An 18315-nucleotide genomic window follows, 5' to 3' on the forward strand; every position below is an offset into this window, starting at 1 on the left:
ATACAGGCTTCTGAACAGGAGACAGGGTGTGGGATAGAAATTACAACAGGAGATAGAAAAGGCATGTAAAATTGGCAATGTTACAATAGTCAAGGGAAATTTCAATATGCAGGTAGATTGGGAAAATCAGATTTGTGCTGGATCCCAAGAGAGGGAATTTGGAGAATGCTTATAGGATGGCTTTGTCAAGCAGCTTACAGTTGAACTCACTGGGGGAAGGGCAATTCTGACTGGGTGTTGTGTAATAAACCAGATTTGATTAGGAAGAGGGAGCTGAAGGTAAAGCCGCCTTTTGGAATCAGTGATCATAATACGATAGAATTCACCCTACAATTTGAAAAGGAGAAGATAGTCAGATGTACCAGTATTACAGTTGAGTAAAGGAAATTACATAGGCATAAGAGCTGGCCAAAGTTGATTGGAAAGAGACACTGGCAGAGATGATGACAGACCAGCAATGGCTGGAGTTTCAAGGTGAAATTCAGAAGGCGCAGGGAAGATATATCCCAAAAAAGAAGTATTATTCTACAGGAAGGCTGAGGCAACCATGGCTGCCAAGGGAAACAGAAGACAGCATTAAAGGAAGAGAGAGGAAAAATTAGTGGGGAGTTAGAGGATTGGGAAGCTTTTAAAACTCAACAGAAAATAACTAAAAAGCCATAAGGACAGAAGAAATATGAAGGTAAGTCAGCCAATTACTTCAAAGCAGATACTAAAATTAATTTTTCAGATATATGAAGAGTAAAAGAGAGGTGAGAGTGGATATCAGGTCACTGGAAAATGATGCGGGAGAGGTAGCAGTGGGAGACAAAGAAATAGCGGAGGAACTTATTAAGTATTTTGTGCCTGATAATGATGTGGTTTTGGGGTTCTTGGAGACACGTGCAACATCGGTAAAAGTCAGCATGGTTTACTTTAGGGAAAATCTTGCCTGAAGGATCTGTTGTAATTCTTAGAGGAAATAACAGGCAGGATGGATAAAGGGGAGTCAGTGGATGTGTTATACTTGGATTTTTAGCAGGCCCCTGACAAGGTGCTGCAAGTGAGGCTGCTTAACAAGATCTGTCTCCATGGTATTACTTGAAAGAAACTAGCATGGATAAAGCTGTGGCTGATTGGCAGGAAGCAGAGTGGGAATAAAGGAGCCTCTAGTGGTCGGCTGCCGGTGACTGGTGTTCTACAGGGGTCCATGTTAGGACCACTACTTTTCACAGTCTATGTCAACAATTTGGATGATGGAATTGATGGCTTTGTGGCCAAATCTGTGATGATACATAGATAGGTGGAGGGGCAGGTAGTGTTGACGAAGCAGAGAGACTGCCAAAGGATGCAGACAGATTGAGAGAATGGGCAAAGCTCTGGCAGATGGGATATAATGTAGAGAAATGTATAGGAGTGCACTTCAATAATGGGGATAAAGTTCTGGACTATTTTCTAAACAGAGAGAAAATTCAAAAATACGAGGTGCAAAGGGACTTGGAAGTCTTCATGCAGGATTCCCTAAAGGTTAATTTGCAAGTTGAGTCAGTCAGAAGGAAGACAAAAGCAACGTTAGCATCCATTTCGAGAGGAGTAGCATACAAAATCAAGGATAAATGCTGAGGCTTTATAAGGCATTTTCAGTCTGCACTTGGCGTATTGTAAACAGTTTTGATCTAACAAAGGATGTGGAGAGGGTCCAGAGGAGGTTCACAAGAATGATACTGGGAATGGAAGGGTTAACATATGAGGAGCATTTGATGGATGTGGAGAGGATGTTTCCTGTGGTGGAAGAGTCAAAGACCCAAGGACACAGCCTCAGAATAGAGGGGCATCTACTTAGAATGGAGATGAGGAAGAATTTCTTTAGTCAGAGAGTGGTGAATCTGTGGAATTCATTGTCACAGATGGCTGTGGAGGCCAAGTTACTTGGGTTTATTCAAAGCGAAGGTTGATAGGTTCTTGATTTCTCAGGACATCAAAGGTCATGGGGAGAAGGCAGTAAAATGTGTTTGAGAAGAGAAATAAATCAGCCAAGCAGAAATGGTGGAGCACAGTTGATGGACTGAATGGCCTAATTCAGCTCCTATGTCTCATGGTCAAATAAAATATGCCAAAGTAGCTATGAAAAGGCTGTTACTTCTTTGTTAGATGTGTACAGATATTTAAATAATGAGCACTATTTTCACTAGTCTGAGTAATACTTCTGCAAATCTACTTAGATAGTGCATTTCTTGCTGTTGGTGCTTTCAATGAAAACATTGCGTTGACGGAAGCATGCTTGAAGAAAAATCACAGAGTTGATTAGAAAATACTCTGGTTTATAAACTGAAGAGTATTTCTATTACGTAATAATGCATATTCATTTTCATCCATAATTTACTTCTAAGATAATTTTAAAAATAATCTGAATATTTAGAACCATGTAGTGATAGATGGTTCTGTGTTAACCCAGCCACCAACCTAAAATGCGTCACTGACTTACTCTGAGGGACTGCTGTTACATTTTTAACAATATATCTAACAACCTTATTTGCTTAAACTATTAATTTATCAACTATACTTAAGACTGACTCATTAGGAAGATAATTTTACGAATAACTACTGGGGATGGAAAGGAGTCATGTTCTCTGTTCTGATGCAGTGTTTCGTCAGGTCTCCACAATATTTCAATAATGGCCCAATCAAACAAGTGGAAAATACAGCTTATTTTCCCACTGGATAATAATACCACACAAGGATGTCTGACAGCAGAATATGCTTAAACCTCACTGAACACAAATAGTCATTATAAATCACACAGTCTAGTACTATCAACAATCAAGTAATCAAAACCTCTTTTTCAATCAACCATTTCCATTCAGCACACAGCAAGCCACTAGTTACTCAGCACTACAATAATATAAAGGAAAATTATTGATCTATAGTTTACTCTTGGACCCAGTACCTTGTTTAGCACCCAGGACGTGATCTCAGGAACAAGAATACTAACGTATTTGGTGCTAAAAGTGGTCATTATGGCACTCTGTCAACAGAGAAGGGCCATCCACCAGCAGTCTCACAGAGAAGACCCGTCCATCAGCGGAATAGCGGAATAGCGGATGGCATTACACCGTGTGGCTGCTCAGCACAGAATGACACATTGGATTCGGTCCTGGCTGACACAGTGACTGCCGGACATTTCAGGAGGTCAGTAGCAGTTGTCACATATGCTCACACGTATTCAGTTCCTATGGTCTTTGCCATCAGCTCTTTTGGTATGTTATGTTAAGGCATCCGTTAGTCTTGCGAGACCATGGATCTGCGCCTGGAAAGTCTTCACTCTCCAGGGTGCAGGCCTGGGCAAGGTTGTATGGAAGACCGGCAGTTGCCTATGCTGCAAGTCTCCCCTCTCCATGACACCGATGTTGTCCAAGGGAAGGGCATTGGGACCCATACAGCTTGGCACCAGTGTCGTCGCAGAGCACTGTGTGGTTAAGTGTCAAGGACATAACACGCGGCCTCGGCTGGGGCTCGAACTAACGACCTTCAGGTAGCTAGTCCAATGCCTTAACTACTTGGCCACGTGCCCACACTCTTTTGGTATAAAGCTCCAGTAAAAAGCACAATGGTCAATCAGCCCATCCATGCCCTCAATGGCAACCTCTCCACATTAGACAGGGTGTGATCCATTGCTGCAAGACCGATAGGAATTCATTCAGATTCCCTGAAAACTGCACACCACTTGCGGAGGACAGGGATCAGTCGGATTCCAAGAAAACAACACGCCACTCGCGGAGGACAGGAGTCAGTCAGGGTCCCGGCAAATAGCACGCCACTCACGGGGGGGGGGGGGCGGTCAGTCAGATTTCCGGTAAACTGCACCCCATCACGGAGAACAGGGGTCAGTCAGATTCCCGGCAAACTGCACCCCATCACGGAGGACAAGGGTGAGTCAGGGTCCCAGCATAGCAATGCACAGCCTACGTAGATGTCCTTTGTAAAGTAGGAATGTTGGGAATGGAGGATCAAGAAAGATGAAGCAAATCGATGCTTCGCAGCTTAACACTGTACAACACTTCCTTCCAAGAAATAATCAGCTTAGTTCATTACATTCTGATCATCGTCATTATGTGCCCTGTCATATGACGTGGAAGATCGTGGTTTTATGACCATGATTGTTCATGGCAGATTTTTCTGCAGAAATGCTTTGCCATTGCCTTCTCCTGGGCAAAGTCTATACAAGATGGGTGACCGCAGCCATTATCAATACTCTTCAAAGATTGTCTGCCTGGTGTCAGTGATCACATAACCAGGACTTGAGATACGTACCAGCTACCTCCTGCTCCCATGGCTTCATGTGACCCTGATCAGGGGGCAAAACAGTTGTTACACCTTGCTCAAGGGTGACCTGCAGGCTCGCAGAGGGAAGGGGTGCCTTACAGATCCTTTGGTAGAAACTTATCTCCACCCCGTCACCTTTCTGATTTGTAACAGAGTATAAATGAGTAGGAGATAGAATTATGGGTTCAGAAAGCAGTAAAATAGTACAGGTGTAAATTACTGACAAACATACTTTTGCAGAATTACAAATGCAATGACTCACAGTACTACTGCATCTGTATGAGATGCAGGAGAGGGAAGGGGTTCTCCCATTTTCCCTGTAACTTTGTTGAAAGGATAAAGCAGCCTTGAGAAAACTGCATTTGCACCATTTTTTTTAAGGTTGGTGTGGCATTTTCCTCCAAAAAATATACAGGACTCAAACAGGAAAATCATGGTGCAGAGTAGAGTATTCATCTATTACTTACCTCAGGGTTAGAGACATGAACTATTCTCAGATACACTTATGATAAAATAACCAAAAAAAAACACAACATAAAGTATTTCCTGAATCTGAAAGGCCACTCATTAATCTGAAGTTTGATAACTTTCTACATTTTTTAATTTGATTAGCTTCGAACATGGGTTCTATTTTAGGTCACTTCATCTCTGCTTGATGAAAGCTCAATCTCTGATATTGATTGGGCATTGACCTACTTTGAGCGGATTCTCCGGAGCATTCAGTAGCAATGTGATTCAAGGGGAATCTTAAAAGATATGAAAGCAATCATAATAACAAAACAGGAGGTAATTCAAACCTTTGAACCTACACCTCCATTCAAAATGGTCATGTCAGATCCTCGAGCTTCAGCGTTTTCCTGATGTGCCCCCACATCCTTCGAATCCTCTGATATTCTGAAAACTATTGATTTCAGTTTCAAGTGAAATCAACGCTAAACTTCCACAGCTGTCTTAGATATTTAAAAATCCAAGTATTCAGCATGCTTTGAATGAAGAAATTTCTTCTCAGTTCAATCCTAACTGGTTTCACTAAACAGTACATTGATGACACAAAGCTTGGCATTGCTTAACCAGCAGAAAGAACCTCTCTGCATCCTGTCGAGTATTTTGCATTTCTCAAAGAGGACATTTGTCTACTCAAGCAACACGGACAAAATTTTGGAGAAACTCAGCAGGCTAGGGTGCATCTATGGAGAAGAGTAAACAGTCGATATTTCAGGCTAAGACCCTTCATCAGGATTTCCAGTATCTGCAATTTTGCTTGTGTTTGGCATTTATTTATTTATTGAGCGACAGAGTGGAAGAGGCCTTCTGGCCTTTTGAGCAGTGCCCCCAGCAATCCCCCAATTTAATCCTAGCCTAATCACAGGACAATTTACAATGACCAAATAAGCTACTAACCAGTATGTCCTTGGAATGTGAGAGGAAACCAGAGCAGTAGGAGGAAACCCATGTGGTCACAGGGAGGATGTAGACACTTCTTTCAGGCTGCAGCAAGAATTGAATCCAGGTCGCCTACACTGTAAATGTTGTTCTAACCACTATGCTACTGTTCATCAATCATCGAAACTCTAAAGAGTAGAGCAAAAATTTCAGCGGGTCAGGCCACAATGTAAGAAGAGAAACAAGAGTTAATATTTCAGGTCGAGAACATTTGCCAGAAATGTGAAAGAGAGAAAAGAAGTTTGTTAAGCTGCAGAAACAGTGTGGGAAAGGGATGCATTTGACTGGATAAATCATGGGTGTTCATGGAGATGAACTGTAAACAGAGCTATGTAGTCAATGAGTGAATAGGAGTAGTTAGAGACGGAGAACAATTGATGAATGTGGGAAATGTCCGGTAGATCAGGCACAACACGCTTTCAGGGAAAAATAAAACTAAAAAGGGGAGTAATTGGCCCTGTATTGTTACAATGAAGCTCAATATGAACTGGAAAAATATCAGCATTTTATCAGGGCACATTGTAGCCTTCAGGACTCCTTTCTGAATTCTACAACTTCAGGTAAGTTGACTTACCAGCTTCCTCAGCTGCTCATCTGCAATTTTAGCTCAACGTGTCTTTATTTCGTCTTATCACTGGCAGTGGAAGAACATCGGAGCCTGGCCCGCCAGTCACATTTTCCTGCTCTGGATTTCACAACTACCGCATCCTTTTGTCTATGTGCTTTTACAGTGCACATGCGCCGGTCGTGCATGCAGCCTGTTACAGCCGTCCCGACCAGTATTCTTACTTTTTTCTTCTTACTTTTTTAACTTGCGTTATTTGTTGTATTTTTTTCACGGTAACACGTTGAAGCTGCACCCTCTCTAACATGCTGGTGGAGAGAGTTTTATTTGGGTTTTTAGCGCTAGAAATAGTTACATTCGGACACATCTCATGAGCGGGGCAGCAGTATGGTCGCATTGTTTATTCCAGGGACCAGCTGATTGCGCAAATGCCAGCCGGTTTAGCGAACAGAGCGGTGGACACCCTGGCTGAAATCTGGAGGAAAACACACAGAGGATGCAGAGGGGGATCACAAAGGCGAGGAAAGAGGACCAGGTCGAGACAACAGAGACTTATGGAGAAGAGGAGTTCGGTGGGTAATAAAGTGGACGAGTTGACGGTGCTAGCCAGGAGTCAGAGAACATTTCGGGAGTGCAGTGTTATGTGTTTCACTGGAACGGAGCTGCACGAGGACATTCCCGATCAAAACTTTTCCATGGATGGCTTCCAGACCGTTCCGGCTGACCGGAAGTGCACTGAGAGCGGTAAGCGTAAAGGAGTTGGGGGCTTACTGTTCTGTTTATTAACAGATGGTGCAATCCTGGTCATATTATGATCGAGGAACGTGTTTGTAGACCGGATATTGAACTTTTTGCTGTTGGACTCCGGCCATATTCCACCAAGATACAACACTGGGCGTCACGGGAGGTCGTTCCTGCCTGTGGCCATCGAACTTTGCAGCTCCTTCTGTGGAGGGTCAGACACCCTGAGCCAATAGGCCGGTCCTGGACTTATTTCCATCTGGCGTAGTTTGCATTTTGTTGTTTGATTGTTTGTGGTTTTCATATTGCTATATTTATGCTCTATTCTTGGTTGGTGCGGCTGTAACGAAACCCAATTTCCCTCGGGATCAATAAAGTATATCTATCTATCTATACTAGTATGCTCTCATTTGCTACGTTCGCACACGTTCTTTGTGACCAGGTGACCTTATCCCATAATCATCCCAGTGTTACCCTATCAGAGATATCAACCCTCCACCATCTCAAAGCTCAGCAAGTTACTTTTCTGTTCTTCATAGTTCTGATGAAGGACCTTGGACTTGAACTCCTGTTTCATTTTCTGCCCCCGTATTTGTTACCTAATCGACCGAATATTTCCAGCACTTTTTGTTTTTATTTTAGATTTCCAACATCTGTAGTTGTATTGATTTTCAAAAAAAAACGGACCTGGTGATTCGCTTTTCATATGACAAAGCCCCCATCCCAGGATCCTGTCTGGTGAATATTCATCACATCAGTACAGCTTTTATTAGATAAGGGAAACTAAAGAGTGCAGACTGAATGGTCTTACCAAAGTCCTATTTAAAGATAATAAAACTTCCTTGCTTTTACACCCAAATCTTTTCCAGCATAGACCCGGAAATTTTCCCCATAGCAGAGGTACCTATAGCCAGAAGCCACGGGTTTAGAGCAAGAAGTCAAATGAGGAAGAACCTTTTCACACAGAGGTTGTTGGAATCTGGACATGCTGCCTGCTGGGTGGTGGAGGCAGGTACTCTCACAATATTTATAAAGTATGTAGACAAACACTTAGGGTATATGGGGTTGTTAGAGCGATTCCTGGGATAAGCGCGTTTACAAATGACTTCTCAGCTACCAATCTTAAAACCTGAATGTAAATTGTAGGTTCAATTTAAATTAATAAAGGGTTTCTAAAAGCTATGAGTCACAGACCAGACAATGCTGATTAAAATTCATTCGATGTCTGTGGTGTGGGTGCAAATCAGAAGGTTGCGTGCAGATTCAAAGAAAGCATTATAAATATGGAATTGTCCTTTGATGTATAGCACATAAAATATTGAGCCCCATGTTGGGCCAATGAGACCATCTGACCGAAAATGTTGATTCCTGCTGCATTTTGTTTTGTCAAATAAAGCAGCAGCTTCACATCTACCAGGACTTCTCTCCAGCGGCTTCAGTCACTCAACAACAAGGTTGTCCAGGGAGGGGTAACGCGTGGGCAGATGAGATCTATAGTAAGATCCAGTGGCTAGGAAGCTGGTACTGTGACACTCCATGGAGAGCAAAACACATGATAAGGCACAGAAGGTGCCTCTCTTCTGGCCATCCACTGCAAACAAGGAAGGCCCCAGTTGGTACCACTAGACACGGACTTCCGAGGTTGAGAGTGGAACTGCCCCTGTCCAACAGCTTTTCTACTTTAAGAACTCTCCCACACAGGTCTCCTGCCATTGTTGGACATGATGGACAACCATCAGACAAGCTCTTGAATAGCCAATACATAGATGACTATTGACCAAGTACTATTAACTGGGATTAGTATAGAACAGTGGTCTGAACGGACATGGTGCACCAAAGGACTTGTTTCTGCATTGTACAACTCTGCAACTCTATTTGCCTTTCTATATACAGTACCTGATGCATCTAAATGTCACCTTTTATTGCCTTATGTACAAGGATTCAGAACCTGCTTGAATCTCTAGAATTTCTAGTCTCAGGGCACAGTTTTAAGGTGCTTGGAAGTAGGTACAGAGGAGATGTCAAGGGTAAGTTTTTTTACGCAGAGAGTGGTGAGTGCATGGAATGGGCTGCCAGCGACGGTGGTGGAGGCGGAAACAATAGGGTCTTTTTAGAGACTCCTGGATAGGTATATGGAGCTGAGAAAAATAGAGGGCTATGGATAACCCTAGGTAATTTCTAAGGTAAGGACATGTTTGGCACAACATTGTGGGCCGGAGGGCCTGTATTGTGCTGTAGTTTTTCCATGTTTCTAAAATAAATGTCAGTATTTCTGTTTCTTTTTCCTAGGGAACTGCATAACCCTACATATCTCTGTATCAAGGGTTCCCAACTTTTTTATACCATGTAGTCTTACCATTAACCGAAGCGTCCGTGGACCCCAGGTTAGGAACTCTATCTGTACCCTATCTGATCGGAAGTACCCCTCTGATATTTATGTCCAGAACTCCCTTCGCATCCTCTTCATTATTCATATTCATGTCAGAGTTAGACATGTTTCCCCTTACAGTTTATGAATAGTTGAAACCTAAGCACAAATCTCTATGGAACCCCTGAGAAGGACCTAATTACTCCTAGCACTTGTTAACCAACTCACTATTTATGTTAACACAATACCTGAGTTCCACATCCTGCAATCTTGTTCACAAACCTCCTGAGTGAGAATATGTCATCAAAAGCCACTTGAAAATTCAAATGCAACACATCCATTACTTTGACCTCCAATCGATTAGTCAAGCATCAATTCCCTTTCGTAAACACACTCTATTTCTAAATGTCTTCATATCACATTCTTCATTATTGCTACCAACACATTTCCAATTCCTGATGTCAAGCTAACAAGTCTGTAGTTTCACAAAAACTCAGTAAAACAGGAGCAGGCTTAGGCCATCAACTCCTTTAAGCCTACCTCATCATTTAATATAATCAGAGCTGATCTACTGTACAAGGCCTGAACTTCCCTTCTTTCTCCATGCCCCCCTTATTCCTCAATCTACCAAATATTTATCTACCTTCACTTTAAATACTTTGAATCGTTTAGTCTCTGCCATGGCAGAGAATTCCACAGACTCACTCTTGAATTTTAATTATAATCAGGCTTTCTTTAATGAGTCACTATTTCCACTTTGTTGATGGAGTCCAGTATCAAGCCAATAATAACTGCTAAACTAAAATGGCCCATGGTTCCCTTCCTATTGTCTATCATTTTTTGAAAAAGGGAGTCAGAATGGCTGCTTTCCAATCTTTTGATATTTTCTCAGCATTTAGCAAATTATGAAACCGATGGGTCCACTCTTGCTATAGCCATCTCATTGAAAACCCCAGCATGCAGCCCACTGGGCCCTTGCAACCAGTCTCTCTTTAGCCCCCCAAGTTGCTCCCACCCCTTGAAATTGAGATTTTTATAAGTTCTAGCAAGTTATTTCAAATAAGCCATTCTTCACTCCCCATTCACTGAGATTTGCTTTGATGAGATTGACTTTGATGATGGTTCAGTGAACTCAGCCTTTTCTCCTTGGAGCGACGGAGGATGAGAGGTGACCTGACAGAGTTGTGTAAGATGATGAGAGGCATTGATCATGTGGATAATAGACAATAGACAATAGGTGCAGGAGTAGGCCATTCGGCCCTTCGAGCCAGCACCTCCATTCACTGTGATCATGGCTGATCACCCACAATCAGTATCCCGTTCCTGCCTTCTCCCCATATCCCTTGACTCCACTATCTTTAAGAGCTCTATCTAACTCTTTCTTGAAAGCATCCAGAGAACTGGCCTCCACTGCCTTCTGAGGCAGAGCATTCCACAGATCCACAATTCCCTGGGTAAAAAAGCTTTTCCTCAACTCTGTTCTAAATTGTCCACCCCTTATTCTCAAATTGTGTCCTCTGGTTCTGGACTCCCCAACATCGGGAACATGCCTCCTGCCTCCAGCATGTCCAATCCTTTAATAATCTTATATGTTTCAATAAGTTCCCCTCTCAGACTTCTAAACGCCAGTGTATACAAGCCCAGTCACTCTAATCTTTCAACATATGACAGTCCCGCCATCCCGGGAATTAACGTCGTGAACCTCCGCTGCACTCCATCAATAGTAAGAATGTCCTTCCTCAAATTTGGAGACCGAAACTGTACACAATACTCCAGGTGTAGTCTCACCAGGGCCCTGTACAACTGCAGAAAGACCTCTTTGCTCCTATACTCAACTCCCCTTGTTATAAAGGCCAACATGCCATTAGCTTTCTTCATTGCCTGTTGTACCTGCATGCTTACTTTCAGTGACTGATGAACAAGGACACCTAGATCTCGTTGTACTTCCTCTTTTCCTAACTTGACACCATTCAAATAGTAATCTGCCTTCCTGTTCTTGCCACCGATAACCTCACATTTATCCACATTAAAATGCATCTGCCATGCATCTGCCCACTCACCCAACCTGTCCAAGTCATCCTGCATTATCTCAACATCCTCCGCACATTTCACACTGCCAACCAGCTTTGTGTCATCTGCAAATTTGCTAATGTTACTTCATCTAAGTCATTAATATATATTGTAAATAGCTGCGGTCCCAGCACCGAGCCTTGCGGTACCCCACTAGTCACCTCCTGCCATTCTGAAAGGGGCCTGTTAATCCCTACTCTGTTTCCTGTCTGCCAACCAATTTTCTATCCATGTCAGTACCCCCAATACCATGTGCTCTAATTTTGCCCACTAATCTCCTATGTGGGACCTTATCAAAGGCTTTCTGAAAGTCCAGGTACACTACATCCACTGGCTCTCCCTTGTCTATTTTCATAGTTACATCCTCAAAATTCCTGAAGATTAGTCAAGCATGATTTCCCCTTCGTAAATCCATGCTGACTCGGACCGGTCCTGTTACTGCTGTCCAAATGTGCCGCCATTTCATCCTTTATAATTGACTCCAGCATCTTCTCCACCACTGATGTCAGACTAACTGATCTATAATTTCCTGTTTTCTCTCTCCCTCCTTTCTTAAGAAGTGGGATAACATTAGCTACCCTCCAGTCCTCAGGAACTGATCCTGAATCTATAGAACACTGGAAAATAATTACCAATGCGTCCACGATTTCTAGAGCCACCTCCTTCAGTACCCTGGGGTGCAGACCATCAGGCCCTGGGGATTTATCAGCCTTCAGTCCCATCAGTCTATCCAACATCATTTTCTGCTTAATGTGAATCTCCTTCAGTTCCTCCTTTACCCTAGGTCCTTTGGCCACTATTATATCTGGGAGATTATTTATGTCTTCCCTAGTGAAGACAGATCCAAAGTACCTGTTCAACTCGTCTGCCATTTCCTTGTTTGCCATAACAAATTCACCCGTTTCTGTCTTCAAGGGCCCAACTTTGTCTTAACTAATTTTTTCCTCTTCACAGAGGCTTTTTCCCAGGGCTAAGATGGTTGCCACAAGAGGATACAGGTTTAAGGTGCTGGGGAGCAGGTACAGAGGAGATGTCAGGGTTAAGTTTTTTTACACAGAGAGTGGTGAGTGCATGGAATGGGCTGCCGGCAACGGTGGTGGAGGCGGATACGATAGGATCTTTTAAGAGACTCCTGGATAGGTACATGGAGCTTAGAAAAATAGAGGGCTATGGGTAAGCGGCACAACTTTGTGGGCCGAAGGGCCTGTATTGTACTGTAGGTTTTCAGTTTCTATGACTGTGAGCTTCATTCTTCAGCTCTGGGGATGTGGATTGCCAAGGTGGGGTTTTCTAGAAATATTCCTGAAGCTACAGGTAGAAGTCATCTTGGGTGTTCAAAGTCAGTTATGCTGCAGTGTCCCTGGCTTGGAAAAGGGAAGATTATCAATGTTACTATTGTAATGATGAACAGACATGAGGAAGTCTATGCCACCTCTCAGAGAATACCCATCAATGCCATTACCATTGTGGGGAGAACTAGCAGAAATGGAAATGAAAGTCACACTGGACTCTGAACAGGGCAAATATTCTGCAAGTTCTACCATGAATGAAGAATAGCTGGGATCACCATCATAAACAGAGAGAGATGTTGTATATCTTGATGGACAATGGCAGTAGTATAGGGGGAAGTACTGCCGCCAAGGCTATTTAGTTTTCTATGCTCAATCTAATACAAATGCTCACAACTTACTGTACATCAAAGAACCACATGCTGATCACTGCTAACTTGAATCAAGTCAAGATTATTGTCATTTAACTATATACAGGCATACTGCCAAACGAAACGACATTTCTCTGGATCTACGCATAACGCACAATAACTTTGAAAAGTAAGAATTACAGATAAACAAAGTAAAGTGTATAAATTAAATATTGTAAGGTACAGAACAGATAAACCAGTGACACTTTGAATGCGATGCATCAGGGAGTTCAGAAGCCTAATGGCCTGAGGGAAGAAATTGTTTCCCAACTGGCCATTCTGGCCAGCCTCAGAGTCTCATGCCTGATGGTAGAAAGTCAAAGAGGATGCTGGATGGATGGGTGGAATCCTTGATAATACACAATGCTCCTGATAAATGTCCCCCGTGGATGATAGGCAGACCCCCTATGAACCACTTTCCCGTTCTCACAGTCCTTTGTAGAGATTTCCGGTCCAATGTTCCACTGTTCCCATACCAGAAGGAGATGCAAAGTCAGCAGATTGCTTTGATAGTTACTAGTATTTAATTCCTTAATCAGTTGACTCTTGCAATTTTCATCTACAATTGCTGAAGCATTTTATTTTTAAATAATAAAATTATTTAGAAATCCTGGAAACATTTTCCTCCAAATAAACACAGCAATTTCATAGCTCCACAATAATGAACTCCTTCCTACCTGGCAAGCATTTAAAAGATCAGCTGCTGTTCCTGCACTCTGTGCTCTTGCCCCTTGATTCTGGAGTAGATTTCTTACAGTCTCTTCCATCCTGAAACAAAATAAGGAATTAGCTTTACACAGTGCTTTTATTTTTCCCAGTTGGCTTGCCATCTTTTCTCAATTATTCCTCTAAGAATACGCATTGCTCTGTGACACAAACAAGTTAAACGCCAAGCAAGCAGCGTGAGCTAATGAAACTTTGAACAAGTTGCAAAAGGGGACAGCGAGCAAACAGAAGATCACGTTTCATCTGCGTCTTCACTTTCTCCCTGTGAGTAAGTGCCAGCTTTCTACTTAATGCCTTCCAACAGAGAAATAATAGCAATCTGAAGACCAGTGAGAAGCGAAGCAGTCACACTGGGTTCAAGTCAGAGCACTCAACAGTAATTCATTGTAACAATTGTTCTCAAGTAGGCGATTCAATTGTGCACAGGTGAAGTAAGTCTCATGTACTTGGACTTTCGTTTTCATCAGAATCTGAGAATGTTGTGGAAGACTGATATTGTTCAAGTGCATTGTTCACTCCAGTTGAGCAAAAGCAGAATGCTGGATGCTTAAAACAAGCAAAGGAACATATTTGCTGAAAATACATTGTATATTACTTTATAACTAAACTATTTTTTTTAGTTTAAACACCGATAAGAAGTGGAACTCCCAACAAAAGGTAAATAAATAATCAGCATCCATGCAAGTTCACTACAACAAAATGGTCATCAATTAAGATTGGTACCCACACCACTGAAATCCTTGAGGCTTCACAAACATTTGTATGATGAGAAGAATATTTTTTTTAAATAAATGCAATCATTCAAGCTACAGCACTTAAGTTGCATATCAGGAGTAGCATCAATAGTATAACTGAAACTCGGGTCTTATATGTTTCTTTTAAGAACAATGAATTTACAATGTTATAAGTTTTTAAATACTTAATATACAAGGGAACCGCAAAAAGGCATGCATTTGTAGTATTCTCCATCTTTAAATTACATAACCTTTTAGCAGCATCTGCACTACAGGCCATATACACAGCAACATCTAATTAGCTGAGGTTTCACACAGATTTAAAGTGAACAGGACTGACTAATCAACCACTTTCTTACAATTATCCAGTCCTTGTTCATGTCTTTTATTATTCAAAAAGCACAAGATGAATAGTTTCACCATCTGTTGGCCAAATGAGAATCAGCATTAACCACATCTAATCTACACTTCAGACAGTAGTACGCAGTTTTATGTGACAGACTGGAACAATCCTCACTCACAATCTGATGTTCATCAAATCCACAAATACTCCAGGAAGATCCATCTTTACCATAAATATTGCCAATGATTTAGAACAGCTGAAATACAACCTTAAACTTACAGTCTTCATGTCATAAAGAATTAGTCGGTGTTCTCACAACCAGAATTTGGAAAGGTAATTTTTTGCCATTAATAAAAATGTTTAAAATTTTCACCATAAATAAATCAACTAGCTTTAGAAAGTGCAGCATGACGAAATGTATGTCCCCAAAAACATAGGTATCAGAACAGATGTGAGAGAAGCTCTGAACCCAACAAAAATCTGTAAGGTCAGGGGAGATCATCTCCGTTACTGCAGCGGCATGGGAACATGACAAATGGTGCAATCAGTGACTACCCATCATTTCATATTGTCAATGGTGCCCCATTACAAGATCCAGAGATGACTGATTATAGTCACAAGCCATAGGAGCAGAACGAGTCCATTTGGCCCATTGAGTCTGCTCTGCTATTCAATCATGGCTGATTTATTTTCCCTGTAAAGTCCATTCTCCTGCCTTCTCCCTGTAACCTGTGACACCCTTACTAATCAAGCACCCATCAACCTTCACTTCAAATATACCCAATACGGCCTCCACTGCCATCTGTGACAATGAATTCCACAGACTGAACACCCACTGGCTAAAGAAATTTCTCCACATCTCAGTTCCAAAGGGACACCCTTCTAGTCTGAGAGTATGCCTTCTGGTCCTAGACTCCCCCACTATTGGAAACATCCTCTCCCCTTCCACTCTGTCTAGGCCTTTCACTCTTCAACGAGATCTCCCCTTATTCATCTGAACTCCAGCAAGTACAGGCCCAGAGCCATCAAATACTCCTCATATATTAACCCTTCCTTTCCAGGAATCATTCCTGTGAACCTCCTCTGGACTCTATCCAATGCCAGCACATTTGTTCTTAGATGGGCCCAAAACTGCTCACAATACCTCAAATGTGATCAGACCACCATGAGTCAGCTAATCCTATATCCTCGCATTATATTTTCCTTCCTACATATATCCTGGTCCTCTCGAAATGTGTGCTAATATTACATTTGCCTTCTCTACTATACGACTTCAACCTTCAAGTTGACTTTTTAGGGAATCCTCCCAAGTTCCTTTGCACTTCCATTTGCCACTTCTATATCCATTCTCGTAATTGTCCAAGTCCTTCTGCAGATTTCCTCTTCCTCAAACACACCTGACCCTCCGCCTATCTTTGTGTTATCGACAAACTTGGCCCCAAAGCCACCAATTCCATCATCCAGGCGATTTACATATAAGATGAAAAATAGCAGACCCAAAATCAGCCCCTGCTGAACACCCCTTTATTCCTATGGTTCACCACCTGCCAGTCAGCTCATCTTATGCTCATGCTAGTATCTGTCCTGTAATACCATGGGCTCCTACCTTGATTGGCAGCCTCTGGGACACATTTTACCAAATGCCTCTGAGAATCCAAGAAAACAACATCCACTGACTTCTCCTTTGTATATCCTGCCTGTTATTTCTTCAAAGAATTCCAAGAAATTTATTGTGCAAGGTTTCCCATTGAAGAAACCATGCTGACTTCGGCTCATGCACCTCCAAACACCCTGAAACCACATCCATAATAATGGAATCCAACATCTTCCCAACTACTGAAGTCTGGCTTAATGGCCTATAATTTTCTTTCTTTTGCCTCCCTCCCATCTTGAAGAGTGGAGTGACATTTGTAATTTTCCATTCCTCTAGAACCAATCCAGATTCTAGTGATTCTTGAAAGAATCATCTCCACGATCTCTTCAGCCACCTCTTTCAGGATGCTGGGGTGCAGGTGACCATTTGGTCCAGGTGACTTATCTACCTCCAGACTTTCCAGCTTCACAAGCAACTCCTCCTCAGTAATAGCAACTACACTCACTTCCTCCCCCTAATACTCTCATATTTCTGGCATCCTGCTAGTATGTTCCACAGTGAAGATTGATACAAAATAATTATTCAGTTCATCTGCCATTTCTTTTCTCCCTGTGAGTACTTCTCCAATGTCATCTTCCAGCAATCGAATGTCCATTCTTGACTTTTTTTTTAACTCTTTATATATTTGAAAATCATTTTGGAGGATAAATGCGTGGCTGAGGGATTGGAGCAGGGGGCAGGGATTCAAGTTTTTGGATCATTGGGACCTCTTTTGGTGCAGGTGTGACCTGTACAAAAAGGACGGGTTACACTTAAATCCTCGGGGGACCAATATCCTGGCAGGGAGATTAGCGGGGGCTACTGAGGTGACTTTAAACTAGAATGGTTGGGGGGTGGGAATCAAATTAAAGCGGCTAGGTGTGAGGAGGTTAGTTCACAACAGAGGGATGGGAACCAGTGCAGAGAGACAGAGGGGTGTAAAGTGAGCGTAGAAGCAAAAAGTACAAAGGGGAAAAGTAAAAGTGGCAGGCCGACAAATCCAGGGCAAGCATTAAAAAGGGCTAAGAGAGTTGTAAAAGAGTGCCTGAAGGCTTTATGTGTCAATGCAAGGAGCATTCGTAATAAGGTGGATGAATTGAAAGTGCAGATTGTTATTAATGATTATGATATAGTTGGGATCACAGAGACATGGCTCCAGGGTGACCAGGGATGGGAGCTCAACGTTCAGGGATATTCAATATTCAGGAGGGATAGACACGAAGGAAGGGGAGGTGGGGTGGCGTTGCTGGTTAAAAAAGAGATTAACGCAATAGAAAGGAAGGACATAAGCCGGGAAGATGTGGAATCGATATGGGTAGAGCTGCGTAACACTAAGGGGCAGAAGACGCTGGTGGGAGTTGTGTACAGGCCACCTAACAGTAGTAGTGAGGTCGGAGATGGTATTAAACAGGAAATTAGAAATGTGTGCAATAAAGGAACAGCAGTTATAATGGGTGACTTCAATCTACATGTAGACTGGGTGAACCAAATTGGTAAAGGTGCTGAGGAAGAGGATTTCTTGGAATGTATGCGGGATGGTTTTTTGAACCAACATGTCGAGGAACCGACTAGAGAGCAGGCTATTCTGGACTGGGTTTTGAGCAATGAGGAAGGGTTAATTAGCGATCTTGTCGTGAGAGGCCCCTTGGGTAAGAGTGACCATAATATGGTGGAATTCTTCATTAACATGG

General features: G+C 42.4%; 1 protein-coding gene across 11 annotated transcripts in view; it reads right to left on the bottom strand.

Moving 5' to 3' along the window:
- Positions 1-18315, bottom strand: part of nckap5l (NCK-associated protein 5-like) — an 890431-nt gene that overhangs the window by 401757 nt on the left and 470359 nt on the right. For all 11 annotated transcript variants that reach the window (XM_063052487.1, XM_063052484.1, XM_063052488.1 and 8 more), the window contains one exon: positions 13866-13956. In XM_063052487.1, the coding sequence (XP_062908557.1) occupies positions 13866-13956 (91 nt within the window). The remainder of the gene's footprint in view (positions 1-13865; positions 13957-18315) is intronic.

This window comes from Mobula hypostoma, chromosome 6 (assembly GCF_963921235.1).
Source record: "Mobula hypostoma chromosome 6, sMobHyp1.1, whole genome shotgun sequence".
Classification (NCBI taxonomy): domain Eukaryota; kingdom Metazoa; phylum Chordata; class Chondrichthyes; order Myliobatiformes; family Myliobatidae; genus Mobula; species Mobula hypostoma.